The sequence below is a fragment of the Marmota marmota genome, unplaced genomic scaffold (assembly GCF_001458135.2).
Source record: "Marmota marmota marmota unplaced genomic scaffold, marMar, whole genome shotgun sequence".
NCBI lineage: Eukaryota > Metazoa > Chordata > Mammalia > Rodentia > Sciuridae > Marmota > Marmota marmota.
In genome coordinates this window covers 14,211,480-14,235,052 of record NW_025999932.1, presented here as the reverse complement: position 1 = coordinate 14,235,052, position 23,573 = coordinate 14,211,480, and the positions used below count along the sequence as shown (strand labels likewise).

At 36.6% G+C, this 23,573-nt stretch overlaps 1 protein-coding gene across 1 annotated transcript in view; it reads right to left on the bottom strand.

Annotated features, from left to right (window-relative positions):
• Positions 1 to 23,573, bottom strand: part of Uggt2 (UDP-glucose glycoprotein glucosyltransferase 2) — a 223,718-nt gene that overhangs the window by 43,258 nt on the left and 156,887 nt on the right. The window contains exons 28-31 of the mRNA XM_048800999.1: positions 19,867 to 19,946; positions 16,628 to 16,814; positions 12,266 to 12,424; positions 3,150 to 3,235 (exon numbers count right to left, since the gene is read on the bottom strand). Coding sequence (XP_048656956.1) covers positions 3,150 to 3,235; positions 12,266 to 12,424; positions 16,628 to 16,814; positions 19,867 to 19,946 — 512 coding nt within the window. The remainder of the gene's footprint in view (positions 1 to 3,149; positions 3,236 to 12,265; positions 12,425 to 16,627; positions 16,815 to 19,866; positions 19,947 to 23,573) is intronic.

Below are 23,573 nucleotides of genomic sequence, written 5' to 3'. Positions count from 1 at the left end.
AGAAAGTTGAACACTTTTTTGGTGGTTGTTTATAGACTCTTTTGTACTATGGTTCTGGTTGATAATTAGATTCTGCTAACAGATAGCATCTGGACCATAGAAGTGAGTGGGGCTATATGCTAATTCTTGGCTAGTTTCTTTTGGCAAGTACAGTCAGGATACATGAGGTTTTCTACATCAGTATTCTAGAATCAAGTGCATAGCTTTCTGGTCATGGACAGACAGCTAAGAGCAGTTTTTTGCTTTTTCACTTTTAGAATCTTAAGAGAGGTACAGCTCTCCCTCCTTGGTCACTTCCTCAGTTCTGTACTATCGAAGGCTCCTGGGAGCCATCTCTCCTGGATCTTACTCCTTTTCAATTTTTCCTAACACAATGTAAAAGCAACCAGTTCCTTTTGCTAAATTCTTTGATAATATATGAAGTAGGCCATCTGTTATGGTTTGAATGCTTGCCCCTCTACAACTCATGTTCAAACTTAATTGCCATTGTAACAGATTATTAAAGAATAAGACCCTTAGAGCAAATTATATTCCATGTTTTTGTTATTATGTCAAAAACTATCCTAATGTTATATGCAACTAAAAAAATATTAAAAAAAGAAAGAAACCAAGACCTATTTTAATAAAAGGTAAGACCCTTAGGAATTTGGCTGTGAGGAGGGCTCCATCCTTGTGGGTGGGTTTTGCGCCATTTTAAAGGTGAGTGTGGCCCTCTCTTGTACCTTCTGTCATGTGCCTTGTGCCTTCTGTAATGGGATGACACAACAAGAAGGTCCTTGCCAGAGGCTGGACCCTTGATCATGGATTTTCTAGCCTCCAAAACTGAGAAAATAAATTTATCTTTGAAATTAAACAATGTAAAAGCAACAGTTTTACAGGTAGTTTGTATTTTATAGTTTTGTGAACTTTCTTAAAATATCTTAAAATTGACAATTAAAAAATATATTTTGGGGCTGGGGTTGTAGCTCAGCGGTAGAGCGCTCGCCAAGCATGTGCGAGGCCCCGAGTTCGATCCGCAGCACCACATAAAAATAAATAAAATAAAGGCATTGTGTCTAACCCCCCCCAAAAAAACTTTAAAAAGATATTTTTATTATGCGTCTTTTGAAACACAAACATCATGAAATGGCTAAATTGAGCTAATTAACATAGACATTGCTTCAAATTTTTTTTCTATTTGTTCTTTTTAGTTATACATGTGAGCACCATGTATTTTGACATATCATACATACATGGAGTATAATTTGCCATTCTTGTGGTTGTACATGATGTGGAATTTCACTGTTTATTCATATATGAAGATAGGAAAGTTATGTCCAATTCATTCTACTGACTTTCCCATTCCCATCCCCCTGCAATCCCCCACCCCATCCAATCCAGTGAATTTTCACTACCTGCACCCCCATTGTGAGTCAGCATCCATATAACGAAGAGAAAAAGCTCTTAAAATCTACTCTAAGATTTTCAAGAATATAATATGTTGTTATTAACTACAGCCATCATGATGTACAATAGAGCTCTTGTTTACTTTTCCTAAATGATCAGATAAACCAATACCTTCCCAACTCCATCCTCATCCCTGTTGGTCACAGTCACTCTACATTTGGCTTCTATAATTTTAACCCTTTTTAAAAAATGTTTTTTAGTTGTAGATGGACATATTTATTTTTATGTGATGCTGAGGTTTGAACCCAGTACCTCACCCATGTTAGGCAAGTGCTTTACCACTGAGTTACAGCCACAGTCCTAATTTTAACCTTTTTAGGGCCACATATAAAGTGAGATCATGCAGTATATGGCTTTCTGTGTATGGTTTATTTCACTTAACAATTTCCTCCAAGTTCATCCATAATGCCCAAAATGGCAGAATTTACAAGGTTTTGTTCCTTTAGTGGTGTTATAATTCCCTGGCTGTTGATGATCCTTGTGGCTCTAGGTTGGTGTCTGTGCATTTGAGGAAGTAAGGACTTATTCCAATCTTCGCAAACTGGCTTTGTCTGAGAGAGTCCTTTGCTAGTCAGCCTATGCAGAGATTGTGTGTAGCCCGAGTAGTACGGTCTACTGTAGGGAGAACACGGCACCTGAATCTTCAGGAAATGGCCTTAAATGCCTTGGTTCACAAGGGGTGACATGGTGCTGGTTAGAGCTAGTAAGTGGGTCTACAGGACAGGCCTGGCACCTGAGTCCACTAGGATGGTCTTAGAGCCACAGTATATGGGATGATCCTTAAAGTTTGAGTCCACATGGGCTACTTAGAAACTTGAGTCCACAGGGGTCAACAGTTGGTGGGAGCCAGCCACACACTGGGGTTTAGTGGGGCAGGGCTAGATCCTAGGTTCACTAGAGCCTAGGTCATGGGGTCCAGCCAGATGTCGGAACAGGTGTAAAGCCTGGAACCATGAGGAGCATAAGGAGCTATGGGAGCTGCCCAGACTCTGGGTTCATCTAGAACCTGGAGCTGGGACAGCAGAGACTGGGCTGGACTTGTGCTAGGACCTGGGAGTATCCGAGGGCTGGGTGTAGTTGGAGCTCTGAACTCTAGGGGCTAGTCTGGCCCTAAGATTGACCTGAACACTCTGGGAGCTGGCCTAGTGTGCTGGGGTAGGCTTAATAGTGGAGTAGACCTGGAAACTTAATATACCAGGCAGGTCTAAAACCTGGAGTTAAAGAATCTTGCTTGAAACCAGGTCCTGGAGGATCAGCTTGTGGGTACTGGCTGGAGTCTAGAACTATAATGGCTTTGAGGCCTGACTAGTGCTGGGTGTTACTAGAGTGGGCCAGGACAAATTTCAGTGTTCACTTTCTTCTCTCTGGGCTGGGCTCGCAGGAGTTGTGGGAAGATGCTAAAGATAGACAATACTGGTCTTCCTATCCTATTCAATACATGTTTCCTTATTTCTGTGCTACAAACAGGTGTTGTATATCTTACTCGATTTCTTTAATTATTATGCAGGGACTTTTTTGTATGTGGATAGTTGTTCAAATTCTTACGGGATAGACAAGTCCTGAAAAATCGTATTCTGTCACCTTGCTGATATTTGGACTTAGGCCAGTATTAACATGTTAATCGCTGTTTTGGTGATACTGGTTATGTTGCACTAAATAATTATTGACATACAAAATAATTTAAAGAGGGTCACATAACTCACCCAACTATTTGATAAATATCTTCTGATTTTCCTTGGCGTAATTTCAGCATCCAAGCACCTGGGTTTGCTTTTAATTGAAAATAGCCCTTTTAAGATGAGAAAAAAAAAAATCACTGTCTTACATAATTAAGCACATCCCACATCCAATTATCCAAAAGGGCTATAAATAAATTATTCAAGAATGTATTTATTAAATGTGGAAAAAAATTCTACAAATGAGTACTAAGAAAGGAGATTTTACAATAACCTTTAAAAGCATGTTCTGGGGAGGGAGCAAGACAGCAGATTAAAGTGAGGTAGCCTTTCTCCTAACTTAGCTACCCAGAACTCAAGCAGCAGGAATACTGCTTCTTCCTGACGCTTAGAGCGAAAAATCCTGAGACTGGAGGGGCAGTTTGCCCTAGCCAAACCAGACTGTTCAACTGATTACATGGATCTTTAAAAAAAAAAAAGCGCCCTGAGTTTATTAATCGTCCACAGAGAGCAGATCCAGGAGCCATTTTGGGATGACAGCACTGCTGGGACTACAGCACCGCAGTGCCAACGGAAACTGGAAACCCGGATCCATGAGTTCACGGCTAGATCCACATAAATCTATCTGAGCCTAGCAAAATATAACTGAACCTAACAAACGTGTGGAAAATCAGAAACAGAGTATTTCACTTGGGAAACACAAGTTGGAGAGGTTAGAGAGAACCTGGCCCTCCCCTGACTCTGAGAGTCCTGCGGCTCAGAGGGGCTAACAAGGCTACAGAGGATCAGGAAGTTGGAAAGCTGGGTGTGAGGGCACCTGGCTCTCAATTTGCCTGGCTGACAGTCCTAGCACCTACCAATACCCAGGATCCACCCAGGCTGGCACCTGCTGGGTCCCAGATTCAGCCTACCCCCCAGCACCCTCCCTAGCCCAGCACCCACTGGGTTCTGGCACTAACCAGCCTAGTCCTTGGGGCACTCCCCAATCCAGCACCTGTCAGGTCCAGAACTCAGCCAGCACCCACCCAGTGTGGCACCCCACTTGGTCCTTAGCACTTGCCCTTCCCCAGATCACACCCAGTCCAGCATCCACTGGGTCCCTGGGTCCTGGGTGCCCTCCAAGTCTGGCAACAGTCTGGCACACATGGGGGCTTCCCCAGCTCCCCCTGGTCTCCTACTCTGCCCATTGAGCCCACAGCTTTGCCACTGGCCCATTTTACCACCAGGCCTACCTGGCCCAGCCCATAGATTTGCCACTGGCCCACAGAACCCATGGCCCAGCCCTAATCCTCCTGGCCCAGGCCAGCTAGGCCAGCCAGACATAACCAGAAGCTTTGTTCACCATTCAGGGGCAGCCCAGCCTGGCTGGCCAATCACTTTGCAACCAGACCCACCTGACTCAGCCACCCACTTCACCACCCAGCCTGCCAATCTGGGCACCTGGCAAACCACTACACTGCCTGGCCTAGCCACTGCTTTTCCACCAGGCCTTAGCCCAGCTTGCCCAACAGGCCACTTCACTGCCAGGCCCACCTGCCCCAGCCAGTGGCTCTGCCACCTGGTGTGCAGCCCAGCCAACCCACAGCAATCTTCCAAGAAGGGAAGTTGGGAAGACTTAAACCTGAACCTTCAGTTCAGTGAGCAACACAATACACAGGATTTGCAGCCCACAGTCCATTCTCCCTTGCTCAGTTCACACATTAAGACTGAAAAAAAAAATATGGGTACATACAGTCAACACATATTCTGACTATTTTATCCTTCATAGTAGAAACAATTCCTTAATTTCTTAACTTTTCACCAAGATTTTTAACTTTTTTTTTGATTATTGGGTTGCTTTTTGTTTTTGGTTTTCTGTATTTGTATTTCTATATTTGGTTTTTGTTTTATTTGTGTACTGATTGATTCAAGAACATCTATACATATTTCTTTTCTAGCCTTTTTTTTTGAAGGTGTTATTTTCCCATGCTCTGTTTTTTGAGGGTCAGGGTTTTTGATTAGTATATTTTGATTTTGTAAAGTCTTTGCCACTACTCTCTCTTGTCTCCCTCACTTTTTTCTATTGCTGACAGCCAAATTCCATTCTTTCCTCCTCTATATTCTTACTTCTACTTTTTAGAAAAATTATTTATTCTAATTTGTTATACAAGATGGTAGAATGCAATTCGTATCATATTACACATATAGAGCACAATTTTTCAAGTCTCTGTACACAAAGTATTTTCACACCATTCGTGTTTTCGTACATGTACTTAGGATAATGATGTCTAACTCATTCCACCATCATTTCTACCCCTTTGCCCCCTCCCCCCTTTGCCCTATGTAAAGTTCCTCCATTCCTCCCATGCTCCCCCATTCCCATCGCCATTATGAGTCAGCATCCTCATATTAAAAAAAATATTTGGCACTTAGTTTTTTGGGATTGGCTTAGTTTATTTATCTAGCATTATATTCTCCAACGCCATCTATTTATCTACAAATGTTATGATTTTATTCTCTCTTAATGCTGAGTAATGTTCCATTGTGTGTGTGTGTGTGTGTGTGTGTGTATGTGTATACACACACACCAAAGTTTCCCTATCCATTCATCTACTAGAGGGCATCTAGATTGGTTCCACAATTTAGCTACTATGAATTGTGCTGCTATAAACATTGATGTGGCTGTGTCCCTATAGTATGTTGTTTTTAAGTCCTTTGGGTATAAACTGAGGAGTGGGATAGCTGGGTCAAATGGTGGTTCCATTCCAAGTTTTCCAAGGAATCTCCATACTGCTTTCCATACTGGCTGCACCAATTTGCAGTCCCACCAGCAATGTATGAGTGTGCCTTTCCCCCTCATCCTTGCCAACATTTATTGTTGTCTTCTTGATAGCTGCCATTCTGACTTGAGATGAAATCTTAAGAGTAGTTTTGATTTGCATTTCTCTAATTGCTAGAGATGTTGAACATTTTTTCATATGTTTGTTGACTGATTACATATCTTCTTCTTAGAAGTGTCCATTCAGTTCCTTGGCCCATTTATTGACTGGGTTATTTTGTTTTTTTTGGTGTTAAGGTTTTTGAGTACTTTATATAACCTAAAGATTAGTGCTCTATCTGATGTTCTTGTGGTAAAGATTTGCTCCCATTCTGTAGGCTCTCTGTTCACCTCACTGATTGTTTCTTTTGCTGAGAAGAAGCTTTTTAGTTTGAATCCATCCCATTTATTGATTCTTGGTTTTAATTCTTGTGCTATAGGAGTCTAATAAGACTCCAATAGGAAGTTGGAGCCTAATCCGACACGAGGAGATTTGGGCCTTTTTCTTCTATTAGACACATGGTGTAATTCCTAGGGCTTTGATCCACTTTGCTTACTTCTACTTTTTATTTCCCTTCCTGTTTAATAACAAATCCTAAGTTACTGCTGCATCTGCCCTATTCACCCTTTGAAAGTGCAAACACTTTTCTACCACCCTCTCTTCTTTCCTCATACTCAACTCTATGCTTAACACCTCTTAATATTAATTGATGTATACAATGTCTGCCCCTGCCACCAAAGGCACACAATAACTAATACAGTAGAAGTCATAGATAACACCTATTGTTTGATCTTATGCCACATCTAATTCATGATTATTTACTGTTTTTATTGATGGATTGCTGATCCTACTATTTATACGTATTGTATCAATTAACACTGTAGATATCAAAATAGGAACTAAGTACCTGGTCTACTGCTATATATTGTTTGCATAGATTGTTGCTATCACTGGGCTCTTCCCAAATTTGTGAGGTACTAGTAACATAAACACTATAAAACTCATAAGGTAGAAACTCTACAGCTTTAGATCCATCTAGATAGATGGGTAGACAAACAGAAAAAGCAAGGGAACAAACTGTCCCAAACAACACAGAATACCTCAACAACAGATTCCAAAGACATCACAGCAGAGGAAATGTGAGAGATAGTATTCAGAAAGTTCACAGTTAAACTGATTGATGAGATAAAAGATAACGTAAGAAATGAAATTTTTGAGTAAATTCAAGAAGTGAAAGATTGCTTCAGTAAGAAGATAGGGGATTGAAGTTGTGGATCAGCGGTACAGTGCTTGCCTAGCACGTGCAAGGTGCTGGGTTTGATCTCAGCACCACATAAAAATAAAAACAAATAAAAGTATTGTGTCCAACTACAACTAAAAAAATATATATAAAAAAATAAGAAGATAGGAATCCTGAAGAATAGGTTGGAAATCTTTAAAATAAAAGAATCAATTAACTAATTTAAAAATTCATCGGAAAGTTATCACCAGCAAATTAGACCACCTAAAAGACAGAGTTTCAGGCAATGAAGATAAAAATAATCTTGAAAATGAAGCTGATCACAGAGAAAAGATGTTAAGAGACCAAGAATAGAAATTCCAAGAAATATGATATGACATGAAAATACCACACTCAAGATTTATCAGGAAAGATGAAATTTCAGAGATACAAACCAAAGGAATACAAAATCTTTTCAATGAAATTATATCTGAAAATTTCCCAAACCTTAAGAATTAAATGGAAAATTAAATACAAGAGGCATACGGGACCCCAAATATACAAAATACAACAGAACCACACCAAGGCACATTATTATGAAAATGTCTAACCATACAGCTAGAATTTTAAAGTTTGCCTCAGAAAAACGACAGGTTGCATTTAAAGGAAAACAAATCTGGATCTGAGCTGATTTCTCAGACCCTGAAAGATAGGAGGTCTTGGAATATATACCCAGCACTGAAAAAAAAAAAAAAAAAAAAAATGGATCCCAAACAAGAATACTATACCCAGCAAAATTAAGCTTCAGAATTGATGATGAAAAAAAACTTTTCGTGATAAATGAAAGTTAAAAGAATTTACAACTACAACGCCTGTAACATAAAACATACTCAATAAAATATTTCATGAAGAAGAAATGAAAAATAAAAGTGAAAACAAGAAAGGGAGAAACTAAACTGGAAGAATGGTCAATCAAAGGAGAAATTAATTCAAATTAAAAATAAAAAATAACTCAAGCAGACAGACAATAAAAATTTATCTCTCAATAATACCACTGAAAGAAAGAGCATAAACTTATCCACCAAAAGACAGAGACTGGCAGACTAGATTAAAAAACAAGAACCAACAATATGCTATCTTCAAGAAGCTAACTCATAGAAAAAGACATCCACACACTGAAGGTAAAAGGTTGAAAGAAACATATCCTTCATATGGAGTGTGTACACAAAGAGGGGTTTCTATCCTCATATCAGATAAGGTGGACTTCAAGCCAAAGTTTATTAAATTGACAAAAGGCATTTCATACTGCTTAAGGCAATTATACATCAAAAAGACATAGTAATAATAAATATTTATGTCCCAAACAATGGAGCATCTACATACAAACAAACCCTTCTCAATTTCAAGAATCAACTAGACTGCAACAAAATAATTCTGCGTGACTTTACCATGCCTCTCTCATCACTGGAAAGATCCTCCAAACAAAAACTAAATAAAAAAAGCTATAGAACTAAATAAACTAAAAAACACATAATAATTTAAATTTAATAGACCTATATAGACTATTTCATCCAATGACCAAATACACTTTCTTCTCAGAAGCACATGGATTCTTCTCTAAAATATATCATATTTTAGGCCATAAAGCAACTCTTGGCAAATACAAAAAAAAAAGGTAATACCTTACATTTTATCAGATCATAATGGAATGAAATTAGAAATCAATGATAAAATAAAAAACTACAAGCTACTCTGACACCTAGAGACTAAATAATATGCTATTGAATGACCAATGGTTAGCTTAAGAAATCAGGGATGAAATAAAAAAAAGCACTGAGAGGTAAATGAGAATAGCAATACAACATATCAAAATCTCTGAGACACTATGCAGGTGGTTCTAAGAGGAAAGTTTATTGCATTGAGCTCATTCATTAAAAAAAATAGAAAGTAATCAAATAATAACTTAACATTACATCTCAAAGCCTTAGAAAAGAAGACCAAATCAACAACAAAAGCAGTATATGACAGGAAATAATTAAAATCAGAGCTGAAATCAAAGAAATTGAAACAAAAAATTAATGAAAAACTTTGGTTCTTTGAAAAAATAAAATCAACAAACCACACTTACAAAAAGAAAAAGAAAAAAATACAAAATTACTAAAATTCACAATGGAAAAAAATCATGATGGATGCCACTGAAAATCTATACTCCAACAAAACAGAAAATAATGAAGACATCAACAAATTCTAGAGACGTACAATCTATCCAAATTGAATCAGGAGGACATAGAAAATTTAGACACATTAATTTCAAGCAATGAAGTTGAACTTACCATCAAAAGCCTACCAAGAAAGAAAAGCTCAGGACCAGACAGATTCTCAGCCAAGTTCTATGAGACCTTCAAAGAAGAACTTACACCAATACTCCTCAAAATTTTCCATGAAAAAGGAGAGAACCCTTTCAAACTCATTCTATGAAGCTAGTGTCACCTTGATGCCAAAATCAAAGACACATTAAGGAAGAAATTTCAGACCAATATCCATGATGAAAACAGATGTAAAAATTCTTAATATTGGCAAATCACATTACAAAAACATATTAAAAAGATAGTGCACCGTGATCTAGTGGGGTTCATCCCAGGGATGCAAACTTGGCTTGACATACAGATATCAATAAACATTCAACACATCAACAGAGTTAAAGACAAGAATCATATAATTATTTCAATAGATGCAGAAAAAGCTATTTGACAAAGATACAGCACTCCTTCATGTTCAAAACACTAGAAAAACTAGGAATAGTAGGAACATACCTTAACATTGTGAAAGTTATATACATATGCTAAACCTAGGGCCAAAATAATTGTAAATGGAGAAAAATCAAACAAGACAGTGATACCCTTTTTCACCACTTTGATTCAACATAGTCCTTGAAACACTAGCCAGAGCAATTAGGCAAAAGACAGAAACTAAAGGGATGAGAATAGGAAAAGAACAGCTCAAAGTATCCATATTTGCCAATGGCATGATTCTATATTTAGAAGACCCAAAAAACTCCACCAGAAGCTTCTAGAACTCATCAACAAATTCAGCAGTGTACCAGGATACAAAATTAACACAATTGCATTCTTGTACACCAATGATGAATCAGCTGAAAGAGAAATTAGGAAAACTATCCCATTTACAATAGCCTCAACAAGACAAAAGAAAAACTTGGGAATCAATCTAACAAAAGAGGTGAAAGACCTCTACAGTGAAAACTACAGAACACTAAAGAAAGAAATTGAAGAAGACCTCAAAAGATGAAAAGTTCTCCCATGTTCTTGGATATAGAAATAATATTGTGAAATGGCCATACTACCAAAAGTGCTATACAAATTTAATGCAATCCTATTAAAATGCCAAGATTTTCTTCATAGGAATAGAAAAAGCACTCATGAATTTCATTTGGAAAAATAAGAGGCCCAGAAGAGCCAAAGCAATCCTTAGGAATAAAAGTGAAACAGGAGGCATCATTATTCCAGATATTAAATTATACTACAGGACTACAGTAACAAAACCAGCATGGTTTTGGCACAGAAACAGGTATGAAGACCAATGCAACCAAACAGAAGACAGGTGAACCCACATACATATAGTTATCTCACACTAGACAAAGGCGTCATAAATATACATTGGAGAAAAGAGAGCCTCTTCAACAAATGGTGCTGGGAAAACTAGAAATCCATATGTAGTAGAATGAAATTGAACCCCTATCTCTCACTCTGCACAAAAATCAACTCCAAGTGGATAAAGGACCTACGCATTAGACCAGAAACCCTGAGCCTACTAGAAGAAATTGTAGGCCCAAATCTCTATCCTGTCAGCTTAGGAACCAACTTCTTCAACAAGACGACTAAAGTGCAAGAAGGAAATTCAAGAATCAATGGATGGAATAGTATCAAAATAAAAAGCTTCTTCACAGCAAACAAAACAATGAAGAACATGAAAAGAAAACCTTTTCCACTTGTCCCTCAGATCACTAATCTCCAGGACACAAAGAACTTAAGATACTTCACACACAAAAAAATAACCCAACGATAAATGGGTAAAGGAACTGAACAGGCACTTCACAGAAGAAATAAGAATGGCCAACAAATACATGAAAAATTACTCAACATCTCTAGCAATTAGAGAAATGCAAATTAAAACTATAGTGATATTTCATCTCACTCCAATTAGAATGGCAATTATTAAGAATTCAGGTAACAATAAATGTTGGCAAGAATGTAAGGAAAAAGGTTCACTCATATGTTACTATTGGGAATGCAAACTTGTTGAACCACTATGGAAAGGAGCATGGAGATTCCTCAGAAAACTTGGATAGAACCACCATTTGACCCAGTTATCCCACTCCTCGGTATATTCCCAAAGGATTTAACATCGACATACTACAGTGACACAGCCACATCAATGTTTACAGTAGCTCAATTCATAATAGAATCAATGGAACCAATCAAGGTGCTCTTCTACAGATGAATGGATTAAGAAAATACAGTATGTATATACAATGGAATATTACTCATCCTCGAAGAACGGAAATTATGGCATTGGCTGGTGAATTGATGGAACCAGATATTATCATGCTAAATGAAGTCAATCCAAAAAAACAAAGGCCAAATGTTTTGATATGTGGATGCTGACACACAGTATGCAGGGAGGAGATAAGAATAGAAGTTCACTGGATCAAACAAAGGGAAATGAAGGGAAGGGAGGAGAGATTTCGGGAATAGGAAAAACAGTACAATGAATCAGACATAACTTTCCAATGTACATATATAAATACACAATCAGTGCAACTTTACATCACATACAACCACAAAAATGGAATCCTAATAAGTTATACTCCACGTGTATTTCAAAATACAGTCTACTGTCATGTATATCTAAAAAGAACAAAAAAAAGAAGCCTATTCTAAAAGTATGATTTTTTTCCTTTTTAGTTAATTATCTTATTCAAGCTCACCTAGCACGTGTGAGGCCCTGGGTTTAGTCTCCTAGTTTCACCTTGCTAGTAGGAATACTTGGGAGAATTTCACCAAAACATTCAGTTAAATATCATCAATTTAGCTATTTAGGATACTTACAAGATTGGCCATCACTATTGTATCAACCACAACAGGTTTATTTTTTGTGCCCAGTGTAAACTGCAGACCCCGAGGAGGTTGTTCGGTTGTTGCATCAAAACAATGTCCTTCAAGTAGTAGATATTCCAGTTCATATTCTGCTGTAACAGCTCCCTCAATCTGTGAAGGGAGCATATCATTGTTTTTGGTATTAGCAATCCTAATACAAATTTAATAATTTAATAATGTGATTGTTTTAATATTAGCCAATGTATTTCAGTAGGTCAATTAAGTTTGCATTTTCTACATGAGTAAACTGCTTAGCTAAATCAATTTCTTCAAGACAAAAACTCATGGTGAATACTTTTTTCTAGTATATTGGATTTCCCCAATCTCATGACATATGCAGCAATATCACCAAGTAGAACAGATGCTGGGCATCTATAACTTGTAGTCAAAGGATCTTTTAAAATTAGATTTAGATGGGATAGTTTTTAAAGAAAAATCTTCAGTTTGCTGTTGCTCTGGGGCACTCATTTCAAATTGGGCAAAAAGCCAATATAACATCTCTTGGGTTTCTTAGACAGGATCTTACTATATTGCTCAGGATAGCCATGAACGCAGTTTTCTTGCCTCCACCTCCCAAGGACCTGAGACTACAGGTGTGACCTACCATGCTCAGCCTTCACAAACATCTTTTTATATGGCTGTACATTCCAACTGTTTCCAGATTTTTTTTTTGTATTACAAATATTATAATAGTTCAGGGATAAAGCTTTTCTCTAGTTCATATAAACATAACCAAATATGAAAATAAATCAATGGTAATTTTGACATTTTGGGAATTGTTACAATAATAAATGATATTAGTGTGATTTTATTTTAACATGAGGTTTTTGCATTATTTTTAGTCTATTTAGGATGGAATATTTAAAAATACTCTATGTTGTATAGATGTTTTTCCTTGAATTATCTCCCGCAATAGAGTATTTATGCATCACATTTAAGCCTGTCATAATTTTACTGATTTAATAACTTCTTTGAAAACAATATTTGTTTCAAAACTTTAGATTTTAAAAGTTTTTAATTATTACTATTCTATTGACAAACTTCATATACTTAAACTGTATCCAGAATCCTTATGGCAATTTGCTTGAATGGAAATATTTCCATGGGAAAGACTTAGCATAAGAAAATGTTATTTAAGAAAGAGATTGTAGAGATAATCTAGTTCAACTCTCTCATTATAGATAAGGAATCAGTTAACCAGTTTGACTAATTCTTTTTCAATTTATATTAATATGAAAATTTCTCATTCCTACAGGTTTACATAAGACTTAATTCTGTTAACTTATTCAAACTATAATACCAAAATAACCAATTCCTTTTTTTTTTTTTTTTTGGTCTTAACGATGTTTATTTAAGCAAGAGTGACTATTATAGTAATTATTTTATTAGTTCTTTTTAGTTATACATGACAGTAGAATCCATTTTGATAGATATATGCCATGCTTGTATAATTCTAATTAGGACTCTATTCTTGTGGGTGGGCATGATGGTGGGCTTCATTTTCATATGTACACATAGGAAAAGTATGTTAGGTTTATTCTACTGTTTTTCCTATTCTTTTGTCTAATTATTGAACTTTTCTTCCCCTCCCCTCCTTTATTGTGCTTTAGCTTCCACATATCAGTGAAAACATTCAACCTTTGTTTTTTTTGGATTGGCTTATTTCACATAGCATAGTCTCCAGATCCATCCATTTACTGATGAACGTCAAAGTCATTCTTCTTTGTGGTTGAGTAATATTCCATTGTGTATATGTAACACAATTTCTTTATCCATTCCTCTGTTGATGGGCCAAGTTATATCCCCATAAGAAATACGTTATTTCTCTTTTTGAGATGGGATATAAGTTGCCCTCTATAGCTAGCTATTGTGAACTGTGCTGCTGTAGACATTGATGTGGCTATGTCATTGTAGTACGCCAATTTTAAATTCTTTGGATATTTGCCAAGGAGTGGAATAACTGGTTCAAATAGTGGTTCCATTTCTAGTTTTTTGAGGAATCTCCATATTGCTTTCTAGTCACCAATTCCTTCTTAAAAGAGGTCTTTCAAGTGAGTAAGTGTGACTGTTCACTTTTAGCTTTCCTGTAACCACTTCCTTCTCCTTTAATTATGGTATTAATACTGGTTGTGCAATAAAGTCTTTGTAGTTACAATCACATGAATGAAGTCCTACTAAGAGAATTTTTCTGGATCAATTTATTTTCCAGGCACTTATGCAATATTTGGAAACTGGATGTTGTATGGAATATTTGTGTAAGCTAGTGCATAAGACAAATCTCATGTTATTCTCATTCTTGCCAGAATGTACTTGATTACAATAATATCTGCAGTTATTCTAGAAAAATGTAAGTACAGAAAAGAAGAGCTTGAAGAGGCAGTAAACCTTTATGGATGCTAGAATTTCTAATTCCCTTCTTTGTATTAACCTAAACTATGAAGATACAGGGAATTTTTGTTTACTTCACTCTTCTAACTTTAAAGACACTACTCATTGAACAGCTTCTAAAATGACAGCATGGGATTTGCCACTACAAGTGTTTAGCTAACTTCTGTTATTCCACAGCTGCTGAGACTCACCAGTAAGCTCCACTTTCTTTTCTAACTTTACTATTTCTCTGCCACAAACTTCAAACTTCTCCCTAACATTTGGTTAGCATCTGAAGTTATTTTACCAATACATATTGTTGCACTCTCTTCACAAAGATTCCAACTGACTGTTAGGAGATCTGACTGATCAGGCTGGGGTTGCGGCTCAGTGGTAGAACACTTGCCTAGTATGTGCAAGGCCTGGGATTTGATCCTCAGCACCACATAAAAATAAATAAATAAAATAAATACTACAACTAAAAAATAAATACTAAAAAATAAAAGAGACCTGACTGATCATGGAGAAAAACAGATATTTTTTGTCTTTTTTTTTCCTTGCAAAGTTCATTTCTGATCTTTTCCTCATAGATTTTATTATTTTTTCCTAATCTTTTCTAATCTTTCTAGATTTGAAGGACTGATTTCAGATGGTGGCTATGACTCAGTTTTAGGTTATTTTTTGAGTGGATCAGAGTGGGGGTATTAGAGAGAATGTTACAGGATAATCATTAGAATCCCACAGAATCTACTCATGAAAAAATCAAAAGAAATTTGCTTAAGGCACAAAGTAACAACTGAGAAGCATAATAAATATTATGAGCAATCTTAACTAAATCATCACAGCACCTGGAAACAGGTCTGAGGGAAGACAATGAGAAGGAAGCATTTCTCCTCAGTTTCTGAGTATCAACATTAGTTAAGCTGTCCTAAAAATTTTTCTGTGGTTTTGGAATCCCCTCATTCTGTATTCAATGTTTTGAATGATTTGGTGTATTTTAAAATATTCTTTTTATGTTATATGTGAGTGACAATAGATGAGGAAGAGAAGTTTCAATATTTATTAAACTAAGGTCACGTTGGAGGTGACCTTATGGTTTGGAATCAAGGTGTCCCCAAAAAGCTCATGTGTGAGACAATGCAGGAAGTTCAGAGTGAAATGATTGGGTTATGAGAGCCTTAACCTAGTCACAGCATTAATCCCCTGATAGGGATTAACTGGATGATAACTGTAGGCAGACAGGGTGTTGTTGGAGGAGGTGGGTCTTTGGGGCTGTGCCTTCGGGGTATATATTTTGTCCTTGGAGAATGGAGCTCTCTCTGCTTTTTGGTTGCTATGTCCCCAGCTGCTTTCCTCTGCCACACCCTTTTGCCATAATGTTCCATCTCACCTTGGGTCCACAGGAATAAAGTCAGCCATGCATGAACTGAAACCTCTGAGACTGTGAGCCCCAAATTAACTTTTCATCTTCCTTCCTGTCAGGTCTTTTGGTCACAGCAACACAGATGGGAAACAGGTGTAGCCAGCCTGCAATAAATTTTGTTTCCTGCTTTTTACCCTAATCTAGAAAGGACTGCTTTCTGTGGCTGTGAACCATGCGTAACAAAAAGTTTTGAATGAGAATCCTTCTTGAAGTTAAAAACTAGACTTGAAGACAAAAATAGGTAATTCACAGTGTCCTCTTAAGTTGCTGTGCGTTCATCTTAGCATAGTCTTTGTGTGCTAGTGGTATATGAGACAATTAAAAAGGTGAAGGCACCTAGGAACCTAGAAAATGAGAGAGGCTGAATTTGGAAGTTAAGAGACGTTAAAGAATAAGAGCTAGAATCACAAAGAACATGCTGGTGAGCATCTGTGTAGTATAATACTTCACTTGCCACAACTGTAATACTACTAAGAACTCATTCTATTCCTCTCTCTTTAGATGACTTTGCATTAATAACTTACATCTTTAAGGTGAATATTGTCAAGGTCACAGTTGCTATGTACTGTTTCAACCAACCAGCTTTCTGGAGTAATCATGTTGAGGGTCAGAAGAGGTGATTCAGGGATGTCCAGGAATTTTGCCACTGGTCCAAGAGGGCTACCATTAGCACCTGACATCAGTTCTGGTTCCAGGACAAAACGGTAAAAGCTATTAATAAAACACAAAATTACTGTGACCAAAATTGAAATTATTATTCTAAAATATTTTAAAATTAAACATGATTTGAGTCTCTTTAAGATATATTGACTAATGCAATTTATAATCTAATTGACTCACTGGTCCTTCTTCACATTTGACCATGGTCTATTTTTTTGGCTATTAATTCTTAGCACTCCTAATAATATGAAGAGAAATGATACCCAGGAAACAAGTAAAATTCAAGAAGTAGTTTTGGTACCAATTTAAAAGCTGAATTAAAAACAAACAGGACTGAGTTAAATGCAGCTGTTTAGTACAGCTTTTAGACATACCTGCAGTTTCATTGTATTTTAGCATCATTATCACGTACTATTAAGAATTAGTTACAGGTAAAGAATAGCTAAAGACTGCAATCAAGAGTGTCAGCTATGCTGTTGGAGCGAGGATGTACTACTACTAGGCTTTGTCCCTGTTGTGCTGCAGGGAGGAGGGTTGCATTTCTTGCTTGTGGTTGGCTGGAGACTGCTCACAGGTTCTTATTACAAGGACATCTTCACAATGCCTCACAGAGAAACACGAAAGAAGAGCCAGAGAGAGAGAGAGAGCCAGAGAGAGAGAGAGACAGAGAAAGAAAAGAAGAGAGACAGAGACACACACACACACCATGCGCGCACTAGCAAGACACAAGTCAGTCTTACAAAGTACATAAGAAACATGCTATCATTTTTGCTATATTTTGTTCAGAAGAATCAGTCTAGCCCTCACTCCAGAAGAATCAATACAGTGTGAATCCAGGTGATGGTGATCATTGGAAGCCATTTCATAGAAGTAGGCCCATATTTAAAACAAAGAGAGAGATTAAGTGGAGACACAGGAAAGAGTACAGTTGTGAAATAAATGATACAAAACAAGTACTCAGTACTGTCAAATACAGCAGAAATGCCAAGGAAGAAGTATCCCATGCATGCTGCAAACATTATTTTTTTGTGTGTGTGATTCAGTAAAAACAATTGCAATGGCAAAGAAGTAGTTCAAAGCCGAACTGCAGTGGAAGTATGTTAATGACAGAAGAACAGAGAATATAACTATTCTTTGAAGAGGCTTAGATGAGAAAGAGGAAGAAAGGGGGGGAAATGGAGGGGAGATAGAAAAGCTGATCTGTATAGGTGAAGAAATTAAGGGAGCAAATTTTATAAAATTGAATAATTTTAAGGACTAAAGTAAAAGGTTAATAGGTTAAAGATACAGAACAGAGTGAGTATGTGATACAACAAGGATCAAGAGCAAACAGGGGGACTGGAGATGTGGCTTAAGTGGTAACGCACTCGCCTGGCATGCGCAGGGCGCTGGGTTCGATCCTCAGCACCACAAAAAATAAAGATGTTGTGTCCACCGAAAACTGAAAAATAAATATTAAAAAATCTCTCTCTTTCTCCCCTCTCTCTCTTCCTCTCTCTCTTTAAAAAAAAAAAAAAAAAGCAAACAGGGAACCATGGAATAAAAACAGGGAGTGAATATTCACCTTAATGAAGAGGACAGATATAGCACTCCTCCCCTGCAACCCAGGAAGGCTGCGGAGGCACAGGAGGTACAGTAGGCAAGCTGAGGGGATTCCTGCTCATTAGCGCTCTCACCTCTGAGAAGAATGAGATGGCATTTACTCAAAGGAAAGGACTGGGAATATACATGTAAGCCAGTTTGCTTGACACATAATCCTAAGTAAAAGTCTGTTGAACTTGTAGTTTAAAAATGATACCTTAACTGTATGCTCTCTACCTAGTACTTTAGGTATTACTTCACTTACAGAGGTCAAGTTCTTTCTTTTCCCCTCAACAGAATGTTTGTTTATAAAGCCAACATTCCATTCTTTATTATATGTCCAAAGCTTTATAGTGATACTTTGAAGAGGATCCTCATTCCTGTGAATAAAAATGCTATACTCATGGAATTAACAGACCTATCAATTAGAGGCTAAAAAATTTACAGCTTTTATTCAGAAACACAAAAGATAAATAAGAACAGAATGAGCTATAAAGTCAAATGGTTGTGTGGGGGGGTGGAAATCAGTGAATAAAAAACTTCCATTTTCCTCATCTTCTATTTTATTGCTTTCAAAGTAAAAACAAAACCAAACAAAAACAAACCCATACAACATACCATGATCAAAATGTCTACTCAATAATGTGTTATAACAAATACAATTATATGTATTATAACAAATACAATTTGACAGGTAAACAAGGGAATAACTCAATCCTGTGTATGCATTTTTTTGCTTAGAGTTATATAATTAAATGAAGGGAAAAGTACATTAGCAAGCTTTTCAAAGCTAGTTGAATAGTGCTTATCTTTTTTTCTGCTCAATGACATTTGAAGGATACTAAATATTCCTACTAGTAAGTGGCTTATAATGATAGTAATTCTGATTCAGAAAAATGAAGGATATATTTTTGTCCATTCTTGAGAGATTATTTCAACACAAAAGTATAAAGAATATTTGTGTATAATGAAAAACATTTCCTGCACCATAAGATTATTCTAAACTACTTTCATCTTAACCCCCAAATAGTAAATGTAATGACCTAAGAGATCATTTTGAAATTGAATCTGAATAAATAAATCAAAAATGAATGAATTCACCTTACTTCCCACTGAAATTTTTTTAACCATTTAATTTATTTATTTATATGCAGTGCTGAGGATCAAACCCAGTAACTCACACTTGCTAGGCAAGCACTCAACCACTGAGCTACAACCTCAGCGCCCCACAGAAATATTTCTAAATGGGTATTCCTAGATCAGAATTCTAAAAATACCTATGGATAAATATAAATCCATATAAATTCTGCAATAAGAGAGAATATATTTATTGAGTTAGGTTACTTTACTTTTATATAAGTTTTATTTCAATTAAGGGGAATAAATTGTCTGACTTTCTAATTCATATCAGTGAAGCATCTAAGGAAGAAAAAACAAAACAGGTCCAGTAAACATTAGCCTGCTTTTCTCTTTTTAGTATTTGCAAATCTTTCAAAATAAAATTATGTTCATTCTGACTCACCTCTGTATAGGGGCTTCTGAAAGCTTATCCCTGCAGTTCATCAACAGCTTTATCTTCATGTTTATAATCTTGCCAAGTACCTATTTAAAAAATTCCCATATTTTATTTTAAATAATATTAATAGCTAACATTCAATGAGTATGTACTATGTACCAGGCACTGTATTAACACTCTATTTATCTCATGTTATCCTCATAACACCTGTACATTTAACACTTACATTTGAGGAAGAGAGAAACTAAATACTTTGTTGAAGATGAGAGTAAGTCATGGCAGAGGTAAGATTTGAACTCAACTGATTTCTTTACCCCAGGTTTAAGCCACTTGCCATTTGTCTCAAGTAACTTTCTTTCACAGTATCTAAATTTTCTTAGTATTGAAGAATAAGTAAAATAATTACTATAACTTCGACATGCAAACACCAATTAGTAACTTCAAAACAGTGGCCAGGGTACCCTGATCCTTTTGGAATTTCACTCTACATTTTAAAAGATGTAGGAAGTTCTATGCACACAAAATACTCTATTTTATTTCCCTGAAATAAGATAAAAATTATTTTAAAAATCCCATTTCTACATGAAGAAATAAAAGCACTGAAGACTTGAAAGCTCTTAGACAATGAAGGATAAGTGAAGAAGCAAAGAAAAAAAATACACACCAATAACCAGATGTATATAACAGAAAGGATACAGGTTCGATACTAAACTAGATCTATGGATTAAAGGATTTAAGAGCTTAATTTGAATTAATTCCCATTCTTTTGTTCCTAGATTAAATATGCTATTATCACCAACAATGTAAACTGGAGTGTCATTTCACATTTTATATCTGTATAATTCTATATTTCTTATTCCTAAATTCTACCTTCACATAAAACATTTCAAATGTAAATAATCTTTATTTCTGAAAAAATGACCCATATTCCACAAGAACGTGGAATCTGTACACTAAAAAGCATTGTACTGGCTCCCATCCTTACAGATGACTACTGATGGCTGCTTTCTTAATAATCATCTTTATAGTATATCTCAAGAGTAAAAATTTGCAGGTATACAAATGCTAAAACAACAGTGAAATCAGGGATTAAGTTTGCTCTATTCATATACTGAACAGTCTTTCCAAAATTGTCTACAATTTGAAATTTTGATAGTATATAGTATTCATTAGGTATTATTCATCAAGTATTATTTAATATCTAATTACTTTTGACTGTTCCCAAAAGCAAAGTCAACTATTTCCCAAAGTAGACTTTAAAAAGGTGTCTTTAAAAAAGGTATTGAGGGGGGATAGTAGAGGATAGGAAAGGTAGCAGAACACAACAGACACTAGTATGGCAATATGTAAATCAATGGATGTGTAACTGATGTGATTCTGCAATCTGTATATGGGGTAAAAATGGGAGCTCATAACCCACTTGAATCAAAGTGTGAAATATGATATATCAAGAACTATGTAATGTTTTGAACAGCCAACAATTAAAAAGGTATTGAGGGACTGGGGTTGTGGGGGCTCAGTGGTAGAGTGCTTGCCTCACATGTGTGAGGCACCGGGTTCAATTCTCAGCACCACATATAAATAAATGAATAAAATAAAGGTCCATCAACACTAAAATTTTTTTTTAAAAAAGGTATTGGGTGATTTCAAATAGAAGCCAGCCAAATTTTTGAATATCACTAGAAAAATAGTTTTAAAATCTAACTAGCTTATTCAAATCCAGCTACTGAAGACTGCATCATAATCTGAATCTTTGAAATTCTCAGTGCAATGCTGAGCTATATCATGCCCTTTTCGAGATCAATAGCTCCTAACATTCATTTCCCCTACTTTCTTAGTAAAAGAATCCTCAGCTTTATGCACAGTTTGTGGCCATACTTTCAGCCCACCCTGTCATTAAATGCAGTCAGATGACTAGCTACATTTTTGTCACTGAGAAAAGATAGGACAGAATATGTCTTTGTGGTTGGGCCTTGTTTTCCCCTTCACGTTGGCAACATATAGAGAGATTCTTAGGAGCCTGAAGTGACTTAGACCACTGAGATAGAAGATGCTTCATGATAATGGCTGAACACCTAGACAGTGATTGTGGAACTGCCTTTAGCAGTCCCGCATACCTTCATGCGGACTGTTAAATGAGAGAAAACTTCATCTTGTTGAAAGTACTGTCATTTTGGCCCTTGTTACAGAAGCCAAACCTACTGAATATGATCTGTATGTTCCTCCTTCACTCATCGGGAGCTGACTGGATAACATTACTTACTGTAACACTTTAAACTTCAAAAAGTTAAGCTTAAAAATCAGCTTCTCCCAAATGCATCCTGCACAACATGGGGATAACAACTGTGTTAGCTTGCTAAAGCTGCCTTAATGAAATACCACAGACTAAGTGGTTTAAACAACAGAAATTTATTTTTCTCACAGTTCTGGAGGCTGGGAAGTTCAGGTTAAAGTTCTGACTGATTTGGTTTCTGGTAAGAGGTCTCTTCTTGGGTTTTTTTTTTTTTTAATTTTTTTTTTATTGTTGGTTGTTCAAAACATTACATAGTTCTTGATATATCATCTTTCACACTTTGCTTCAAGTGGGTTATGAACTCCCATTTTTAGCCCATATACAGATTGCAGAATCACATCAATTACACATCCATTGGTTTACATATTGCCATACTAGTGACTGTCATGTTCTGCTACCTTTCCTATCCTCTACTATCCCCCCTCCCCTCCCCTCTTCTCTCTCTGCCCCCTCTACTGTCATTCATTTGTCCCCCTTGTATTATTTTTCCCTTTCCCCTCACTTCCTCTTGTATGTACTTTTGTATAACCCTGAGGGTCTCCTTCCATTTCCATGCAATTTCCCTTCTCTCTCCCTTTCCCTCCCACCTCTCATCCCTGTTTAATGTTAATCTTCTTCTCATGCTCTTCGTCCCTACTCTGTTCTTAGTTACTCTCCTTATATCAAAGAAGACATTTGGCATTTGTTTTTTAGGGATTGGCTAGCTTCACTTAGCATAATCTGCTCTAATGCCATCCATTTCCCTGCAAATTCTATGATTTTGTCATTTTTTAATGCAGAGTAATACTCCATTGTGTATAAATGCCACATTTTTTTTATCCATTCGTCTATTGAAGGGCATCTAGGTTGGTTCCACAGTCTTGCTATTGTGAATTGTGCTGCTATGAACATCGATGTAGCAGTGTCCCTGTAGCATGCTCTTTTTAGGTCTTTAGGGAATAGACCGAGAAGGGGAATAGCTGGGTCAAATGGTGGCTCCATTCCCAGCTTTCCAAGAAATCTCCATACTGCTTTCCAAATTGGCTGCACCAATTTGCAGTCCCACCAGCAATGTACAAGTGTACCCTTTTCCCCACATCCTCGCCAGCACTTGTTGTTGTTTGACTTCATAATGGCTGCCAATCTTACTGGAGTGAGATGGTATCTTAGGGTGGTTTTGATTTGCATTTCTCTGACTGCTAGAGATGGTGAGCATTTTTTCATGTACTTGTTGATTGATTGTATGTCCTCCTCTGAGAAGTGTCTGTTCAGGTCCTTGGCCCATTTGTTGATTGGGTTGTTTGTTATCTTATTGTCTAATTTTTGGAGTTCTTTGTATACTCTGGATATTAGGGCTCTATCTGAAGTGTGAGGAGTAAAGATTTGTTCCCAGGATGTAGGCTCTCTATTTACCTCTCATTGTTTCTTTAGCTGAGAAAAA